The following is a 21,488-nucleotide window of genomic DNA, read 5'->3' on the forward strand; positions in this document are numbered from 1 at the left end:
AAGGATCATTAATGTGCTCTCCGATGCACGGGAATGGAATATTCTGTGTAAGTTCCTAAAACCCGCAAAGCGATTTTTGCCCGCCCAGTCGAGCTTGCGACCGTTTTGGTGTGAATTGGTATTAGGTGCCTAAAGTTCTGCGAGAGTCCCTTCTGCGCAGAAACCAGTTTTAGTTTTTAGGTACTAAGTACCAGCGGGCAGTGATGTGCCCGGAAATTAGTTACGAGACGCCATTGTCTTAGCTATAATAAGCGTTTAATTCAGATCACAATGAACCTACGTTATAATAGACGAACTAATACTCATGACCATTACTAAATCATAAATCGCTTATCGAATTAAATTAGATTATTTAGTGCGATCATCAACGCATTGATTCAAGTTCAAAGAACAGTTTTTGTCTCTGATAATTTTCTAACAAATTACAGATAAAAAAGGATAAAATATGCCTTCTGGACGCGTGTCTACGCAGTGGCAAAACTATTTATATGTAGATACGGTAAAATAAGATAACTGATAGTAGCTGTCTACCATTTGTAAGTAAAAGAGATATTAAATGGCGTTGTATAGAGAACTCTTGTGTATTATTTCATTTCTTTGGCATACAGGTGTTGAGTGTCCATATTTTTAACCGATTTCCAATAAAGGAGATGGAAAACACTAAAAGGGGGAAAAAGACCGTAACATGGCTCTGGAAGATGGCGGCAAAATTAACACGGCAACAACCTGCTATTTTAGTACGTTTTTTAAGTTTGTGACATTGTAGGGGTACCGCCTAGATTTGCTGAGCCAATTTTATTTTCACATTAGATAGCTACGTTTTTGAGTGTCGTAGGGTAGGTTATATTATAATTGTAAAGTAGATTTAGGTAAAACAGACAGTAATAAAACACAAAGACATAATCTCAAAAAATAATCTTTACTTACAACCATTTTTACACATTCACACACGCACTGCGAGACCGATACATCAGCTATACGATAGAAAAATAACAAATTTCTTGGAAAAATAATACAAAAACGAAAAAACATCGACGAACAGAACAGTAAATATAAATATTATTATGTACAGGAAGAGCATCTCGCACTCAAATTGGTAAAAAAATTGAATTTTTCCGCTGGTTTCATGTTATTGACTAAAATTAGTGACATTTTGAGATCATCACTTAAGTTATATTTAAGTATGTTTGTTTGTAAAAAGACTAACTTGAGCAAGCGAAGTCTACAACAAAAATACGCGTAAAGTTTAGACATTTTAATTTTCTACTAAGAAAAAAATGTTTGCGCTATATTTTTTTGTCGTTCCAAGAAACATACATGTCTCACTGGAGGCTAGCAGTGTTTTTCTACTAATAATAGGGAAAATAATAAATCTTCCACGTGTGTGTGCAATGTGAACACAGTTTTTCGTCATATAATAAGCATAAATTATCACAACATTTTTGAGGACATCATATTCTAGCGTTAGTCTCCAGTCACGCATATAAGTTCCTTGGCATAAAACTAGCTCTGAGTCTGCGTCAAATAAATATAAATAGTTGTTGGAACATAGAAATAAATCTGATACATAACTTTATAATACTTAAGAGGTATATTTTCGAGCCCAGCATTATTTATTTCTACATTCAGTACTAGTGAACCACCCGCCCCGAATTCGTAAGAACTTTTATTATTATTCAAAAATAATCTTTCATACAATCTTGCTCTTACAAACAAAATAAGACATATCCAATTTAGTGCGAAATTAATGTGCGTACATACATTTTGGATGATTAGTTATAAAAAATAAATAATAGAGGAAAGTTTAGAAATAAGACAGTTTTTTTTTAAACAAATAGGAAATTATTTTACGAAAATATATTTCGTGGATTCTACCTCTTTCTAGCTACAGCTTAAACTGTGTAACCGAAAGAGGAAGTATCCGAGTCTTTACAAAATAATAAGGGCGTAAAAAAATAGTAAGTCTTTAGTAAGGGCGCGTCTAAACGGGCTACACTATTGTACATTTGTTGCCAAAAAAAAAATCTGACTATTGCAAAAATATTTCACGGACATTGACGTCCGAGCAATTTATGGCTGAACCATGTGTCTGCAAAAGAATAGCTGATGCTGAAGATCTCTCGAACAATATCGGTCATATATGGCCATACCGAAAATGTTTGGCAAATATAGCCGGTATACATTACTGCAAAATTGGCGGTCCCTGAAAAATTTTGCCCGTGTAGACGCGGCCTAATACTAGACATTTATTGTGTACAGCGCCATCTGTGGGCGGCGCGTGACAATAACATGAAACCAGTGGCGACACCTAGAGAGTTCTACTAACAACTGCTTAGAAGAATTTCTTCGCTTGCGCCTCTTTTCTTTCTCTGTGAACAAAATGAAGTAGCTTTAATATGATGTTGACTGTCATGTCGTCAATGCAAAGTATATCTAATTAACAATACTTAAAGTCCACATTTCAATAACATTGTTTTTCCCGGATGGGAGCAGTCTTTCAAGTGAAAATGTCCATTGGCAATAATTGAATTTGTTTAGACGGTTTGACTGTCCCAGTATACATATATTTTCAGTCACTTATTCAAAGCAGGCTGAAATTTCACTTTTTCAAGCTTAAATTTTACAAGTATGTATCCCAGAGTAACATAAGCTATATTTTGTCTGCAATAGCTAGTATTATTTATATCTAATTTCTCTCCTGTGGTGTTGGATTGCCGTCCCATCGGGCTATGAGAGTGAAGGAATAGAGATTCCAAGCAAATGCTCGTGCACTATAATATGTCCTGCGCAGCTGGCTGATCACCTTATATGAGGACAGCCGCCGTGTGAATGATCGGCTAGGAGGACATCAACAGTATTAATATATGAAGAGAACCGTAATACTCACTTATACATGGCGTATATGAGCATGAGCGCGAGCTGAGCGGCTACAACGACCAGCAGCCCGGTGAAGCTCACGCAGCTCACGTCGGGGCACGCCGACATGCCCGCTACCTGCGGCTGTTGCGTTGCTAACCTGTGGAGGGGAGTGTTGGTTAAGTTGATGATGTTTTAATGATGCCTTTGTGGCATATCAATGTGATATTTCGAGTGATGTGCTCAAAATTTGGTAAGAAAATGAAAATCGATTAATTCTACCTTGACAGTGTTTTTCAACAAATATTCAATGTTTATTGATAAAATATTATAACCTCGTTAATATTTTGTTTAAGATTTTAAGTATAAGGTTTGAAGAACATACGTATTTATTTATTTGAGTCTTCATGTAATTACCTCATGTCCTTAATCTGGAGAGTATTCTGCGTTGTTTATACAGTACAAATACTGATAAACTTTTGCCAATTCTATGCTATGAAATCTGACTGGTTATAGAGTGAGCATCAGGTTTTATTATATAAAAACCCCTTTAATAAGCTCTAGTAGTCTATGTCATCTCAAATTAAATAAATTCTAAAATTGTTATAATTTACATTAAACAGTTATGTTATGTATCTGTTAAAATGTATTATCTCGTCCTCACCTCTGCGCCACTCCAGTAACAGTGGCCTTAACCTGCTGCATGCTGTCACGCAGCTCGTTGAGGAACTGTGGTGAGGCTCCAGCACCGGCCGCGCCGGCGCCGGTCGCGGCGGCTAAAGAGTCTGATTTGCGGGACACGTCGATTATGAACCCTCTGTGGGAGAAGAATAACGTTTATATTAGTGTATATCAAATGATATAAAGCTGTTTGTATTGAATGTGCTAATATCAGGTAATACTAGACCAATATAAAAAATTGTTTAGTATTACATGGCCAATTATCAAGGAAAGCATTTTATCCGAGTGCACGTTGTACTAGAATAAAAAAAGGAGTCATTATTTTATTTATTTGTACCCCAATAGTTCCGAAACTATTGAACCGATTTGCAAAATAATTTCATTATACCTGAATAACATAGGTAATATTTTATCCGGATACGTCAATAACATAACACAGGACGCGGGTGAAACTGCTAGAACCTATAAAATGTAACTAAATTAATGGCCGAATATTAGCAGTGCCGGAATTATTTATACATTAATTAATTAAAAATAAATAGTTTTGACTCACTTGAGTTCAGCGATGGTGTTGATCATGATCTGATTGTTGGCCACCAGCGCGTCCCAGTCGTGACGACCGATCGGCAGCGTCGGCATCTACAAACATTATATAAGCTGTTAATAATTTGTATATTTATCATCTACCTAGCCTTTACACAACTGTGTTGGTGTCGGTTTCTACCAGGATGTAAATGAGTACTAGTGTGCCACTTGGAGTGTCGTGTAGATCAGTTCTCCCTAAGACACCTTTTTGAAAGTCTGTTATGGTAGTTACTGAATCTTGAAGGTCCCCTGTAGGTCTCTGTAGGACTCTGTAGGTCCCTTTTTGGACCCTTATAGATCCCATTTGGACACAGTCTGTAATCCTCAGTTAAATTCGAGGGTTTGTACATTTGTAATTCAGTTTGCATGCTATCCCGTTGGGAGGCTGTAGGGCCTCTGATAAACTTTTAGATTCCGTAAGTCTCTATTACACTCAGTAGATCTCTGTTGAATCCTGAATATCACTGTTATACCCTGAGAATCTATTTTTAGAGCCCATAAGGACTCATTAGGACCCTATAAGGTCTCTATTAGACCCTGTAACACTCTGTCTACCTCACCTGTTGCGGCGGCGCAGCGCCGGGCTGTATGGGCTGTCCCTGCGTGTGTCCGTACACCGCCGTCAGCATCGACAGCGAGTTCATCTGCTTGCCTATCACCTGTGACATACATAATCATTATTATTACATTAAGTGGGAAAATTCTTGCTAATGTTATAACTGGATAAATGTCTGAAGGCAGTTACTTATATCGTTTTTTTTGGATAATAAAAGTTTTTTCATATGTATATTTTTACATTAGTCGATTCGTATTACCAATAGATAATAATTGACACAATAATCGATCAATTATAGAGATAGTTCTTGAGTCCAGTTTATTTACTACAACTTTCTATTAATTGTGGTTTACTAAAATATGCAGATACCTTACAAATGTGATGAAACTGTGCAGTGATGGTCATCCATTTTTAATTTTATCCTACAATTCGGGTATCAAATTAATCAATAACGGAATAATAAACCATATTATCTCACCTCATCGACCTTCTTGTTAAGATCCCTGAGTATGTCGTGTATCTGTCCCTGTCCCTGGAAGATCTGCCGCAGCTCCCTCTGCGCGTCCGACTCGAACCAGTCCTCGAACTCGCCGTCCTTGTCACGCACCTGCACACATACCGGGGATTTTGTGTAAGAAAAATATAGATTTTATGTAATTTGAAACATTAATACTATGTGAATGGTAGATATATAATGGGGTGTGTGAACGGAGGAAGGTCGTGGTGGCCTAGTAGGCAAAGAACCAGCCTCTGAGGGCGCGGGTTCGATTCCTAGTCAGGCAAATACCAATGCAACTTTTCTAAGTTTGTATGTACTTTCGAAGCATAACTTAGACACCAATGACTGTGTCCCGGATGGCACGTTAAACTGTAGGTCCCGGCTGTCATTGAACATCCTTGGCAGTCGTTACGGGTAGTCAGAAGCCAGTAAGTCTGACAGGTAGGCCTGATCAGTAACTAGAAGCAACGAGACGTTCAGGTTCCCTGACAAATCAAGACCAATTTTTGACAGATTAGTCCCACTTGGTAGATGGTGATATGATTTTGAAAAAAAAAAAATAGGCGGGTTCCATAGAAGGCGTGTGAAGACGGAGTTAGTAGCGTTCCTCGTCCCCTGAACACTCAAATTTTGGCGACAAAAATGCGGGTTGTTTCTTTAAAAAAATGCTTTCTGACGTCTCCGCTAGTCATTTTGTTCTCCATGGAGAAGACGGACGTTTATACTGTTGTGGTGAACTTGTACTAAAATATGGTGGGATCCCGTACCTCATCAGGATGCTCCTTCCTGTAGTCCTCCTTCTGCTGCTCGAGTTTCTTCTGATACTCCTGATACTCCTGTGACAGCTTCTGCTGCTCGTCAGAGCTCATTTGCTGACCTCCTGCATAATTATACAACATTTTATAAATTACAGTAATATTATAAACATACACCGTCATACCACAAAAACTTTTAAACGTCAGTTTAACACTTGTCTAAAAAAATGACAGATTATAACGTTGAAATAAGGTCCATTTTGCAGCAACACTTTTTTTGGACAAGTGTTTGACACATGTTTGTAAGACCAACATAGTTTACATATATATACATGTGTATATACAAAGTTTGGGAGTTTGTTTGAAACTTGGCAGTAATTTTTATTTATTTATTCAAAACAGGCATTAAAGGCCCATATAGTATAGCTTATTTTCATACGTTTGTACTGATAAGTCCTCCGAAACGTGGGTGTTACCGCAGGTAAAAACTAGCATGTTATATAAATTGTTTTGTTCTTTGTCCTACCGTAGAGCGAAAAGTAAATAAAAAAAAATATTGCCAAAAATTATAAGAGAGAAAATCGAAAATATGCTTAGAGTAGATGATAGGACCATTTGCCCTCTTAATTTAACTAAGTGTACTAATGACTGTCAACTAACCGCTCTGTTGCTGTTGCGCGTGTAACGAGGTAGTGAGTAAATGAATCACGTCATGATCGTCCGCCAGTCCGCCCGTAGCCGCGGACAGCCCGAGGAACCCTCCGCGCGGAAGCACCACATTCTCAGCGCGGAAACATAGCTCGTAGTCTGCTTCATTGTTTGTCATGCCTGGAAGGAAATATAAGTATTTTTAACTAGTTTAAAGAGAAATATTTTAAACAAAAAATATAATTTGCTTGTGTGCACATAATGTATGGTCTTTTGTACATTGCTACATTATTATTATTTTGCAGTATATATTGTGCTTTGATGCGGTATATTTGGCACAAAATACGGTTATTTACGTACAATTCGATGCGCTCGCGAGTCTAGATCAACGTGTTACGTCAGATTATTGTGCACAGGTGCCAAATATTTTGCACAGACATAATATATTGTGCACAGACGCGGTATATTTTGCACAGAACACACTCACCGTTGTGGAAGTACACTGTGAGGGTGTTGAGGTAGTATTCGATGCGGGCGCGAGTCGGGAACGGCTTGTTACGTCAGTCTATTGTGCACAGACGCGATATATTTTGCACAGAACACACTCACCGTTGTGGAAGTACACTGTGAGGGTGTTGAGGTAGTATTCGATGCGGGCGCGAGTCGGGAACGGCTTGTTACGTCAGTCTATTGTGCACAGACGCGATATATTTTGCACAGAACACACTCACCGTTGTGGAAGTACACTGTGAGGGTGTTGAGGTAGTATTCGATGCGGGCGCGAGTCGGGAACGGCTTGTTACGGAAGTCGCGAAGACAGCCTGACAGGAGCTGCTGTGATCCATCACTGGAAGACGAGGGAAATCGATGTTAATTGTTTGACTATTTTGCACAGATTTGTTTGTTTAAATGCACTAATCACAGGAACTACTAGACCGATTTGAAAAATTATTTCAGTGTTAGATGGCTTCTTTCACGAGTAAGACTAGTCTATGGGCTACTGTTTATCTAGATACGGAAAATATCAGCCGAAATACGAGTGAAACCATGTGAAAAATTGCGAATATGTATAACAATATTTTTTGTAACTTTTCCTCCAGTCAAAGTCAAATCATTTCATTTTAACCTTTACAAGCACTTGTGAATGTCAGAAAAACAATTCAGGTTTTTCTAATTGCCCATGCCAAGAGTAGTTACCTAGAATTTAGTACTTCAAAACTCTCACTCACCTCTTATGATCAAACACCTTAGTGCCATCATTGAGCACAGCCATGATATAAGGGTTGTTGTGCTTGTTGTCATTGTCGAAGGAGTCGAAGATGACCGCGAGCCCGTTCCACCGGTCCGACGAGCCGAACACCTCGCCCGTGTAGTCGCCGCGCTGAGTCGTGTACCAGAACGCCTGGAATGAAGGTGGAAACGGTTAGAATCAGGATGGGAACACAGTATAGTTATCGGCACGGATAATGAGCACTCGGCGGAAGAGTGGGGATCGCTTCTGCGCAGGTGAAGGTCAGGGCTCAATATATTAGCCGATGATTATACTAAAGTGCTACTGATATGTCTGACTGAACCTACAACATATGTATATCTCTGACTACTTTGCTGTGTCCATCAGGGTCTATAATTGTGACAATCATTTAATATTTTCCACCTTATTTACATTATAGAATGCAATAAACTATATGGTATATGTATGGGTACAGATATTAGTTCTTGACATGTGTTCAGTGGCGCAATGAAGATTGAAGTCTAAAAAGTGTGACACACACAAGAGACTGCCTATCTGACCACAGTGACCACCTCGTTACAGTCAGACTGTTTGTCAGATTTTCTGGCCTTTGAGTTAAAGTCAACTGACTGAAGACGCTCTTTTCCGGCTACTTAGCGAACAGAGTCTTTTGCAAGTGATATAAATAACCTCGCCAAGCCAAGGATTTGCTCAACTTTGAGGTCGGTTTGTATATTCTGCTACTTAGCCACCTGCTCCTGACTCTATAAGTTATTTATGTGAATATAATATATTTTTTTCAGTATTTCCCACTTACCAGTCCGTCAGCGCCTATCCGTCCCCTGCCGGTGACCTTGAACATGATGTCGATCTCCCACCAGTCGAAGTTGAGCGGCTGCTTCGACCAGATGGCTCCCTTCTGACTGCGCAGCGACGGCGCCAGTCGGACGCTCTCACCAGACGCTATCGCATCTGAAAAACGAAGAAAATTTGCGTAAGCATGATTGATGGAATTCTTTCTTCTTATCATGAGAAAAGAAACAGTTTAAGAAACTAAAATACACGCTTTTTGTAACATTTCTTAGCTAGTCATGTATTGTGTCATCAGAACTCAGAACGTGTACAAAATCGTTCATCTTAATCGAAGGCCGGGAAGTGGGTCAAATTAAGGTTCCAAGATTTTATATACAAGTGAAGATAATATAAGCGTGATAAAAACATATACATATAGGAAGTGAAGGGTGGAGGGGGCGTTCTTGGGGTTGTCTCGTGTAATATTTAAGGTTCTAGTTTGGATAATATTGTAAAGCTAAAGAGTTTATTAGTTTGTTTAGCGGTAATCTTAGGAACTACTGGACCGATTTGAGAAATTGATTCAGTGTTAAATAGGCTTGATGAACATTCATCTACATTTTATGTACCTAAATCACTTCAGACTTTTCAGACGTTATTTTAGCAAAATATATTAACGCAATATATATCGCATTTTCAAATATAACACTAGGGCTTGTTAAACCAGCAGCTCACTCGATAAAAAGAAAATTGATTTTTCGAAAAATATCTTTACAAACTCGAAACAAAAAGGCAGTGTCTATAGATAAAAAATCCTCACACATCTAAAATCTATACAAACTATGCTAATTAAATTGACAGCCAACGAATTGTCATGTAGAGTTATTATAACTACACAATAGTTTATACATATGTATGTTCTTATGAACTAGTTGAGAGATGTTGAATGAATAATGAGTTCTCGTCTACTCTTAGATGAGGGCTTGATCTACATAGGTATATCTGGTTGAATATTAAAGTTAATTATTATGTAGATTGAAATAGGGATTTTTAGAAATCCTATTTATTTTTATAGAAAACTAGCTTCCGCCCGCGGCTTCGCCCGCGTGGAATTCGGTTACATCGCGTTTCCAAGAGAATTCTTCAAAAGTCCGGGATAAAAACTATCCTATGTTCTTTCTCAAGGTCAACTCTATCTCTGTACCTAATTTTATTAAAACCAGTTCAGTGGTTTAGACGTGAAAGCGTAACAGACAGACAGACAGAGTTACTTTCGCATTTATAATATTAGTAGGGACCAGCTGTTCCCCGCGGTTTACTAGTTCCCACACTAGGGTAAACCATGGCCTATATCTTTTCTCTATCTGTGTGCCGAAGTCATTTAAACCGGTTCACTAGTCTTACCGTGAAAACCCTACAGACAAACAGATAATTCGTTGGATTAGCAAACATCCGCGTTTTGTCATGAACAACTGTATTGAAAGAGGAAACTAGTAAATAGTATCGATTGTAATAATACATAATGGCGTCTTAGTATAAGGAGAACAGTCAGCTGCGCAGGACATATTATAGTGCACGAGCATTTGCGCAGACACTGAGGTGCACTCACTATTCCTTCACTCTCATAGCCCGATGGGACGGCAATCCGAAACGATAGAAGAGAGATTACAAGCAGGACCGACATTTACGTGCTCTCCGATACACGAGTGAATCAATCACCAACTTCCAGGCTACGGACTGCTTTGTGAAAGTTTCTAAAACTCACAGAGCGATTTCGGACCGCCCCGGGAATCGAACCCGAGATGCGTGCTAAGTACGCTTGCGACCACTAGGCAAATGAAAAATATAGTTGTATTAGGAAGCTAATAAATAATATCGATACATATCGATTACATAAACTCGGTAAGCTAAATGTTATCTTTATTATGGTAGTTTATCAATATATTCAATACGGATTGTATTTCGTTCGGAATGTTATCAGTTATGGCTTCTGTTCCCGGTTTTACTTCTATGATAGACTGTTTAGGTAGGAATAACTAATAAGTTACTTATTTTAAACAAAATAAAATACAAAAAAAATGGAATTGGTTACGTATGTAGTTACAGAGTACAGTCTTGAATAAAAATACCAATATTACTTTAGTAGGTACAGATATTAGATAAATAGATGCGCTACTATGATTTATAGTGGGTTTAGATAAACAGAGTCAGCCCCTTGATTAGTGATTTTTTCTGCCGTGAACATCGGCGAGAACTTCATTATTGTCAGTGATAGCAGAGAGTGAAGTGAAAAATACAGAAAGTAGTGAAAGGGGGAGTGTTTCGGAAGCTTTCTTTAGTAATTTTGATTTTTAAAGGTGCGGTGTTAGGTCTGCACCTTTTCGAAAAATAAGCGTGAAGTCGTGTATTTTTTTAAACCGTTACCTCTGTAGGTCATTCATATTCCAATCAATATGCTACAAAGATATACAGTGTGACAATAAAATATGTTTATATCTAAATCCATTTATTAGTGTTCAGATAATATCATGAACTACCTACAGGTTGTAAGTGAGTAAAGGAATATACAAATTCAGTGTCTAATTTGACGTCGATTTAGGCTTCACAACAGTGAATTTATTTTTTCTCAAGCTTAAAATCCTCATCTGCCTAGCCTTTTCCCAACATTGGGGTTGCCTTCCAGTCCAACTGGATACCTGTAAGAATCGTTGTCAGACTCAACGGTTTCTAATTGAAACAACTGTCAAGGGGGTTCAAATTGCAGCCGGTCATCTGGTATTGTCCAATTTAACATGCCTTCCAAAACAGCCAAAAAACCAGTCTGACAAGCGTAATAAATCCTAACAGATTTTATTCAAACATGTGCATACTTATATTTGAACTAATTAAAAAAATATCTGATGTAGCATTTCACAATACTTCAGCTCTGCAAATCACCAAGTTGGCACTATCAATGTTTTCAATTTAAATGCATATTAAGCAAGTATATAATGTACTTTTTTACTCCAATTGCAGACTTACAGCTATGTTACATTATCGGTGATATGTACAAGAATTCCGAGTACTAGGTAATGTGAATTTGTCATGGTTGGTATGTTATTTATAAAATACTAAACTTATGTGATCCAAGGTTTTACTTTTTTACAGTAGTTCCAGTTTAAGTACTTTAAATGAAAGCGAGGAGGAATGATCTTGGATTTTCAAGCTACTAGCTGGTTTCTTGCGGTTTCACCTGCGTCCCGTAGGGACTACTGCCTGTGCCTCGGTGATACTTTGATGCCTCTATGCTACTATGTGTGTGTGATAGAATCTATATGAATAACTGTATTTTCTTCTTGACTAAATTGTCACGTAGTTTAGGAACAAATATATGTACTTCCCCAGCTACTGACTATGATCATTTCTTGACTAATACACATTTTCCCTGAGTGTAACTATTATAATTATTGAATAATTCTGTAGGCAGAAGCTAGTAATAAAATGATAGCTCAAGCTTATCAATATGAGGAATTTAAACCTCATCCCTTTAGGTGTGAACTATCTTATCTAGGTCTATAACAATAAATATATATCTTTTAATTTACTGCTATTTTTCTATGCTAATATAATTATGTTAAGTAATAAGTAAGTTAGAAATTATAAAGGCAAAGTTTTGTGTGTCTGCAAAGGGTAATTTCTGGTTCTACTGTTTTTTTAGTATCAATGGAAGCTATGTTATTTGGGAGAGTCATAGGCTGTATTTTATAAAGGTAGTTCTTATTATTTTCAATAAAAACTGAATGAAACATAAATGAATGCCGTAAGATTCACCATAAAGAGAAATCAGGTTTCAATGTACTGCATGGAATTACTGTGGAAATGATATAATAACAGGCTGCAGTGTGCGACTGACACGTTTTTTAAATAGAAAGTTTATCAATATTACACAGAAACAAAAAATATGCATATCATTACGACTTTATGCCATAAAATCAAGTTGTATGAACATGTTATTAGTGTGAATAATTATATCGATTAACGAACTCGTTACAATATCAATAACGACTATTTAATTTAATATTATCATAAATTATTTCAGCTTTTTAACCGTGTCGACTGCTTTCGTGGAACCAAAAAACATCATCTTGGCAACTATTGCACCTCTCTTTCTAGCATACACGTAAATGTATAATTCTATCACTCTCACTCTTGACAGTTTTCACTGACGTGTCGCTGTCAGGTCGACTGGACCGAAACAACAAACGGATTTAGCCTTTTTATTCACTATTTATAACATAACATGAATATTCATAAACACAGAAACGCAGACAAGAAGTTCATACGTTTAATTAAAACGTCTAAAACGAGCTAATAATTGATAGATAATGAGAAATTAGGTTATACTTACTGCCTCCGTACTCCCAGAATGGAACGGATCCATCTTTTTGCGCTAAATACGGCGGCTTAAACGAATATTTGTATTCAAAACGTCTGTGTACGGACTGGGTATTGACGCACACCAAAACGCATAATATTACACTGCACAAAACTAAATTTAATTTAATCAACGACATATCGACGGCTTACAGCAACCGTGCCCGCTCACGTCAAGACATTAAAAAAATTGTTGATCGCGAATATCGCCCGTGATTCGTCGGCTGAGATACGTTCGGATACAGCTTAGTTACTTAAAATAATTCATTGATCAAATGAGGCTCGTAAATATTAATTTATTAAGTACACGAATAGTGTTATATATTAAAGTAGGTAAAATAATAACCATAACTACCATAAATGATGATTAAGATTGTCGATATTTTTAGCTTTTTAAAAAATGTAAACTTTCATAAACCAGATTATCTTATATCGTATAGAAAATAAATTTGAACTTGTTTGCAATTAGAAATATTCAGGATAGAAATTCTAATAAAGTAATTTATATTATTTTTACTAACTAAAAATATCGAAAACACAGCAGCTGTATCCGAACGAAAACTAGAATCGTATTGGCAGTCAAGAAAACTTCCTTGAAGTGTGGGAAATTTTGTTAACACCCCGCAAAAGAGTTCACTGTTCACATAAGAAAATGATCAAGTGAAACCAAAAAGTAAGAGATTAATATTCAAACACAACGTAATATAATTGAATAAACTATGTCATTTTCATGCAAAATGCAAAAAGTTCGTCGGCTCGGTATATTTAACGTGATAGAATATTCTTCAATACTTTTAAAAATAAAGTGCATTTAAGGAATTTTACACTGGCAAAACCAAATACTGCGATAGCGTATTATTGTGGACATTGTTTGTTGTAATATTCTTTATTAAAAATACATAAAATAATTACGAGAACATTATTATTTAATGTACAGAATTGTGTCTATAATAAAGGCAAATACTAATTTAAACGCTTTCTACTCTAAATCACTTGGAAACTGAAGGATTTCGTATATAAACAAAGATAACTTATGTTTTGATTTCATTTCGCTCCAAAACATTATTAAAATATTCTGATTGGAGATCAGGTCAGTAGGTTGTAGTTAAAGCTCGCTTATACGATTGTAAACAGTGTTATCACAAAAAAATTTATTTAATAACTTATCGAACGAAAATCTTGGCTTTATAAAGTTGAATATAATTTTCTAGCTTCTTTTTCTATGCCTTTGCATTATGCTATTTATTTATGGAAACAGGTACATAACGTTATATTTGATAACTGTTTCCATACTACTAGACTTGTAATTGGACCTGTAAACCTTTTTAATGGGCTATATAACACTGAAATAATTTTTAATTTCGGTCCAGTGGTGCTGAGATAAGCAAATTCAAACAAACAAAAAAAAGCTTCAGCTTTATATGTATATCATTTTATCTAAATATCTTATTAATCAAAAAAATCAAAGTAATAATTTTCACAATAGCTACAAAAAAAAATACACAAATTCCTTTTTAAAATTCCAGCGCTATGTCAGAAGACATATTCTACCGTCGCCAAGTGTCCCGTCAGCACCTGGAAGTGTTAGCTCAGTACATGGAGAGATACCCGCCGCTTGCGCTCGCCAGCGCTCGGTCGAGGGAGGGACACGTGCAGTCTAAGAGGATGTGGGAAAAGATTGCACGGACGCTCAATAGGATTGATGAGGGTGTTACTAAGAGTGGGAAGAGTTGGGCTAGAGTGAGTGGTGTTTATTATAAGGGTATGCCTGTGACTTTGCCCAGGTCTTAAGATAATATGTGGAATGAAATAATATATCTACCTGATAAAAATGTTACATATTTCCATCACCAAGTACTACTTACCTCCATATGGGGTGCCAAATTTAATCTAAATATTTTTTTCAACTGTTTTGCTATGATAGCATTATGAAGAAAAATTTCAATAATAGCTACAATCTTTGCAGTCTGTTGATGGATGAATATATGAAATGCAAAATAAAAAAAAAGGCTGATTTTCAGCCTTGCTTTAATAAATTAATTTTATCACAATGAGTTCCTCTTTGTCTCGCAAGGCATAGTGGAGACGTGCTATCATTGTTTCTTATGTTACAATTAATTTACAAACTTTAATCTATCCTTAATTCTTCCCAGTACTGGATAGACCTAAAATTCAAGATCCGTCGCAAGTATGCAGTGATACAGAAGTGTCTCTCAGAAGGGACGCACTGCACCATTCACCTGAACCCTCTGGAGGAGAGGATAGTGAAGATCCTGACCGATGAGGAGGGGAACCTGCTGCCCACTGCGTCCGTGTACCATCAGATGAAGAGTTACCATCCGCTGCATTATTTGAAGAGTGGGGTAGGTGATTTTTAACTTTAAATGTGTAGCTGTAGATTTTAATGTGAAAGGAAAATTAATCTGTCTGTTTGTCACACTGTTTTAGCCAATGCAGGGAAGGGTAGGTTACTATTAATTTGAATGCACAAAGTATTCAAAGGAATTTTAAAATACAGGAAACAATTAGTATTAAAGTATGCAGGCGTACATTACAATACACATACAAGTTCACACATTAAACTTTGAAATAACTGCAGTATTATTAAAAACTTTGTCATAACTATAATTTTACACTGTATATTCACCCTTATAATTCTGTGTAGCTCCCTTCCAACTATTTATATCTCATAGCCGTTTAATTTTGTTTATCGTCTTTCAGAATAACAACCTAAACATAAAAGCAATAACAGAATCCAACACAAAAATCGACGACACAGGAGGCATAGAGTCAGCAGACGAGTGTCAAGATGACTTCCTAACCACCTCCCCAACAGAACACATAGTTTTGCCTCAACCGGACATCAAACCCAACATAGCCAGCATGAAACCAGACATAACAGATCCTATTCTCATACCAGAAGAGAAGAAAACTATAGAAGAGTTGAGAAGAGAGTTAGTAGAGTTCGAGTTGAGAAAGCAGAAAGAGTTATTTGAAATGGAGAAGCAGTTTAAGAGGGAGAAACATGAGATGGAGATGGAGATTCTGAGGGTTAAGAAACAGCTGATGATGAAAGAGTTGAAGAAGTTATAGCCTTGAAGGTAGACAGGGAACTGTCTAATGGGAAGTATAACTGTTTTTTGTTTTGCGCAAAAAGTCTGGTGTAGTATGATGTTTGCGCAAAATACCTCTATAATTTGCGCAAAACTTGCGCAAACGTTTTTAGTGATGACGTCGGTGGCGCAATGGTCACCATGCCGGACTGCCGGACCTGAGGTCCCGGGTTCGATTCCCGGTTCGGTCGACATGTGTGTGATGAGCATGTTTGTTGGCCGTGGTCTGGGTGTTACAATATGTATTTATCAATATGTATATATGTAGCTATATGTAGTTTATCAGTTGTTTTAGCACCCATAACACAAGTTAATTAATAACTTACCATGGGGCTAACCGACCGTGTGTGAAAATGGGTGTCCCGACATTAATTTTAATTTGAGCGGCATCGTTTTTTCAAAGATAAAAGAAAATGTCTTTAAGGGCCTCTGAAAATAATATTTCAGTGTTGGGTACCCTATTTACGGGATCCACGGGACATGGGTGAAACCGGGGGCAGAAGTTAGTACATACCTGTTATATACTTATCAAGTTATTATGAAAGACAATAAAAATCGATTGAAAATTAATTATTTATTGATGAACATTTTATTCATAGTAGGTACCGATGAGTATTTCCTGGATTTTAAAACACCAACATATTTTACCTAGTATAGTTCTCGCCAAACTTTATGATGGCGTATCTCAACTAATTTCTGGTCACAAATATATACCCCCGCTTACTAATAATATGTGAATAAATATAATATGTAGTCTTTGCACAGGGAGTTTCTAGTTATGTCATTAAGTTTGACATGAACTATACTTAACTAAGGATTTCTATAACATAGCTATCAATTGCTTTGCTATCAGCGATGGATAATTTTATATGGACCTATTCACCTAATATTCAATCGCAAATCGCAGATAAGTTATAGAAATCCACCCTATCTCTTCCCTTCTTCTCAGTTCTTCTCAAAAGGATAATAAGGATGATCCAACCACTTGAGCTGCGGTATAGTGCGGTAGTTCCTGTCGAATGCCTTGAGGGTCGCCTTCTCTTGTTCAGTCAGCTGGAAGTCGAAGACCAGGTGGTTCTGCTCTATGCGGGACTTGGTCAACGACTTCGGGATTGGGATCACTCCTAATTCCACCTGGAAACGAGGACAGGTCAAGTTTTTGGATAAACTTAGTTGCCTATTACTCAAGACATATAATTATGAGGAGTTCGTGGCTAAGGTACAATGTCATGGAGAATTCTTCCGTGTTTCGGAAGGCACGTTGGTGGGGCCGGCCAGTTATTTGAACTTCTTTATCAGTCGTTACGGGTAGTCATGAGCTAGAAAGTCTGACATCCAGTCTTACGAAGCGGTATTGGGTTGCCCGAATAACTGGGTTGAAGAGTTCAGATAAGCAGTCACTCCATGTGGCACATTGATATTCAGCTGAATCTGAATAATCTGGACAGCTACCCAACATAGATTAAAAAAGGAAAGGCAACCCCTAGATACATACACAACAGGGAAAAGGCTATGCAGATGATCAGTTTAATGCTCTTATTCTACCCAAATAACTCACCAGGTATCTCAAAGCGATTTGCGGCACAGTTTTGTTATGCCTCTTAGCTATCTCCACGAGGGCAGGGTCGTCGACCCGCGGGGGCGGAGCGCCGGGCTGCGCCTTGCTGTAGAACAGCGAGCCGAAGGGCGTGTAGCCCATGACTCGGATGTCCTGACGCGCGCAGTAGGCGAGGAGGTCCGGTTGCTGGAGGTTTAAGTTTATCTGCAGAAAATTTTAGAGATGTCATGTAATTGAGAGTTTAGAGAATAGATAATAATATTACACATTGCCATTCCGATTAAACGTAGAGGAAGCCATATGGAATGTTTTGAGAGCCCTTTTCATCAAGTTATAGGCTTCCGAAATTTTCTCAATGGGATCAATAGGTATAATGGTTACAAAAGTAGCCCGAAGCCTGGAAGTTGGTGATTGACACACCTGCATCATAAAGCAGGTAGATTTTGGTCCTGCGCTTAATCTTTGTGGACGCCATTGTTGTGTATGCATAAGAGCAAAACCACTATCTTTTCCTCTAATTAACTTATTTATTTCGTGTCCTATATCTATAAGTAACTACCCAAGTTACCTCAACTTGCAACACGGTAGGTTTCTCCAGGCCATGCTCCAGTATCCTGTCGATCTGCTGCTGGTTGAAGTTGGACACGCCGATGGACTTGGCCAGCCCGAGGGTCTTGGCCTCCACCATGCCGTGCCAAGTGTCCAGGTAGTCCGTGTAGTCGTAGGTTTGGTTCAGCTGGGGAGAAATGGTTTTTAGGCGATTATGTAATAGATAAATGACATATTTTTTATTTATTTGTCTACTTGATTTCGTAACCGCCTTCTTCCGTGTTTTGGAAGAGCTTTGATATGTCCTGCTACCACTAATATTTCTGCCAATATTAAAGTTGTCAATATTTCCATCTCCAGGAAGCCACCTACCTTCATGCTTTTCATCTCAATCGTTCAGCCGATTTTGCAAAATTTTCGTATTTATAGGTTTACTAGCTTACTCCATCGGTTTGACCCGCTTCCTGAGGGAACTATATGCCGTATCCGGATAAAAAGTAGCCCAGTATTAGTAGTCGTCTTCTGTTATATCAGTCATATAACTGCCAAGTTTCATCATGTATCATCTTCGAGCCATTTGCGCGTGAAGAAGTCTTACAAACACACACTCACTTTACACTTAAAATATACCTAAGTTAAGGGATACTCACAAACTGTCCCACAGGCCAGTGTATGAGGTAGAGGTCGACGTATTCAAGCCCGAGGTTGCTGAGCGACTGCCGGAGCGCCGGCACCACCGCCTCGCGCGCGTGCTCGCTGTTCCAGAGCTGAGGAGGAAGAGTTGAGGAGTTTGTTAGTAAGTAAATGGCAAATAGTTATTTAAAAAATGTATATCTTTTTAGACCCTCCACAGAGGTAAGGTTAAACTGTCCGCCCAGTGATGGCCCGTAGCTTTTCCGACGTTAGAAGTTAATCGATCAAACTTTTTGAATCGAGTCGATACCTAATCATTGTAATGTGCGCAATCAGCGCAATACCACGTAACTCCATACCGCACTGATCACTTAACAGCCTGATCAAAACGTAGGCCGACTATGAGTTTGCTATTCGCAAAAGGGTTTTAAGCAGAGGTCTAGGTATATTAAATACATAATTACAAGAGGGTAAGTATTTTGTATGTTTCACAGCGAAACATAGATGGAATCTCACCATACTATTTCTCAAGAAAAAATCTTTGAACATACCTTAGTAGTAATAAACAGCTCTTCCCTCTTGACACCCTCGCTGATCTTCTTAGCAACAGCCCTGCCGACCTGATCCTCGATCCTGTACGCGAAGGCAGTGTCGATGTGTCGGTAGCCCGCGGCGATGGCCCAGGACACGGCCTGCTCCACCTCGCTGGCTCCCGGCTCCACGCGCCCATGTTGGGGGAGAGAGAGGCTTTATTGCTTTGTTACTAGTGAGTCTAAGGAGTGGCAGTGTCGATGTGTCGGTAGCCCGCGGCGATGGCCCAGGACACGGCCTGCTCCACCTCGCTGGCTCCCGGCTCCACGCGCCCATGTTGGGGGAGAGAGAGGCTTTATTGCTTTGTTACTAGTGAGTCTAAGGAGTGGCAGTGTCGATGTGTCGGTAGCCCGCGGCGATGGCCCAGGACACGGCCTGCTCCACCTCGCTGGCTCCCGGCTCCACGCGCCCATGTTGGGGGAGAGAGAGGCTTTATTGCTTTGTTACTAGTGAGTCTAAGGAGTGGCAGTGTCGATGTGTCGGTAGCCCGCGGCGATGGCCCAGGACACGGCCTGCTCCACCTCGCTGGCTCCCGGCTCCACGCGCCCATGTTGGGGGAGAGAGAGGCTTTATTGCTTTGTTACTAGTGAGTCTAAGGAGTGGCAGTGTCGATGTGTCGGTAGCCCGCGGCGATGGCCCAGGACACGGCCTGCTCCACCTCGCTGGCTCCCGGCTCCACGCGCCCATGTTGGGGGAGAGAGAGGCTTTATTGCTTTGCCACATTTTTAAGAAAAACGGACGTCATTGTTGTAGGTGACAATGGACCCAAGTTGGGTTTAGATATTGTCCGGGTAAAGAGTAGAACTCGCAAAGAATGAGGCAATAGTGAGTGCGCCAATGTCTGTGCAAACGCTTGTGCGCCATACGATGACCTATTAGGATAAATATATCATCTATTAGGACAAATATAACATCATTATGTTTTGTTCTATTGAATGACAAATACCTTGGTGTTATTGCCGAGCCAGGTGCCGAGCGCGAGCGCCGGGATGTCACGACCATCATGCAGCTTTAGAGTTGGGACTATAGTCGGGATCGACGCTCCATATGCCTGAAATTATTGTAATATTATAAACTAGCGCCCCCCCCGGCTTCGCATTATCGCACTATTTAATGTATGTTAGTTACTTATATACGGTTGCGTAGTTTTGAAGATTTTTAAGCGTAGGTGCAAAGGGACTTAGCGACTTTGTTTTATACTACTTATGTAGCGATGTGAAAGTAACTCTGACTGCCTGTCCAGCTTTTACACCAAACTACTCAACTGATTTAAATGTTTAGTACCTAGATTTAATTTCACGGATATAATGTTTCTTATTATCCGGGTGCGGGATGTAGTTTTTTAACGCGGGTGGAACCGCAGGGACCAGAGTTTTCCATCACATTTCTATAGAAAAGTTTATAGACTTTCATAAAAACATAATCTACCCAAACGTAGCTACATTCTCCTAAATCTTACATCCAAAACCGGTCATTCTATTAGGTAAAACAAGTGACTAGCATAAGTCGATAACAAAAACCAAACAAACTATGCACTTACCGAGAAAATCGTTATTACTAACACAAAAACACTACTTAAACCCTTCATCTTGAATAAAAACTAAAGAATAACTGATTTTACATTAAAAATAGTTCTTTATAATCGTCTATTTTGATGTAAAACTATGTGTATTTGACCTTTTTGATAAGACGCGCGAGTCGTGCGTTGGTAAGAAGTGAACTAAACGTGTTGACTTGAGGAGGGATATCAACATTCCTGGCTAGTTTAATGTTTATGTATGTTGGTCTGTGAGTCGGTTTGTATGTGGTTTTACTACTAATGAGATGTGGAAGCCTATGGTACTGGTTATAGAATGTTGAAGAGTAGGTAGAGGTTACTGAGTCAAGAACACTAAAGATTGGATGCTTAATTAAGCTATTGAAGTTTGACTTTGCAAATCACTTGAATGTGTAATAATAAGAAAGTTTGAGTATCGAATGTATTAGCTGACGAGCTGCAGACCTACAACCTTTGGGAACTATCTAGGT

At 38.5% G+C, this 21,488-nt stretch overlaps 3 protein-coding genes across 3 annotated transcripts; 1 reads left to right on the plus strand and 2 right to left on the minus strand.

Annotated features, from left to right (window-relative positions):
• Positions 1-900: 900 nt before the first annotated feature.
• Positions 901-13,210, minus strand: LOC110380405 (protein ERGIC-53). Its single transcript, XM_064042081.1, has 12 exons — positions 12,991-13,210; positions 8,629-8,783; positions 7,810-7,982; positions 7,312-7,427; positions 6,593-6,760; positions 5,945-6,057; positions 5,157-5,285; positions 4,683-4,781; positions 4,091-4,176; positions 3,521-3,673; positions 2,888-3,016; positions 901-2,369 (listed from the first exon to the last, which is right to left on the minus strand). Exons 1-12 carry the CDS (start codon positions 13,154-13,156, stop codon positions 2,333-2,335), a joined length of 1,524 nt encoding a protein of 507 aa, XP_063898151.1. The 5' UTR covers positions 13,157-13,210; the 3' UTR covers positions 901-2,332.
• A 683-nt stretch (positions 13,211-13,893) lies between these two features.
• On the plus strand, positions 13,894-16,503 carry LOC110380408 (uncharacterized). The gene is made up of 4 exons (XM_049843805.2): positions 13,894-14,106; positions 14,543-14,756; positions 15,170-15,379; positions 15,738-16,503. Exons 2-4 carry the CDS (start codon positions 14,547-14,549, stop codon positions 16,107-16,109), a joined length of 792 nt encoding a protein of 263 aa, XP_049699762.2. The 5' UTR covers positions 13,894-14,106; positions 14,543-14,546; the 3' UTR covers positions 16,110-16,503.
• Positions 16,504-16,745: 242 nt separating this feature from the next.
• On the minus strand, positions 16,746-21,189 carry LOC110380409 (aldo-keto reductase AKR2E4). The gene is made up of 7 exons (XM_064042062.1): positions 21,001-21,189; positions 20,407-20,511; positions 19,421-19,585; positions 18,887-19,003; positions 18,256-18,423; positions 17,688-17,891; positions 16,746-17,263 (listed from the first exon to the last, which is right to left on the minus strand). Exons 1-7 carry the CDS (start codon positions 21,046-21,048, stop codon positions 17,075-17,077), a joined length of 996 nt encoding a protein of 331 aa, XP_063898132.1. The 5' UTR covers positions 21,049-21,189; the 3' UTR covers positions 16,746-17,074.
• Positions 21,190-21,488: the final 299 nt, after the last annotated feature.

The sequence above is a fragment of the Helicoverpa armigera genome, chromosome 27, assembly GCF_030705265.1.
Source record: "Helicoverpa armigera isolate CAAS_96S chromosome 27, ASM3070526v1, whole genome shotgun sequence".
Classification (NCBI taxonomy): Eukaryota; Metazoa; Arthropoda; class Insecta; order Lepidoptera; family Noctuidae; genus Helicoverpa; species Helicoverpa armigera.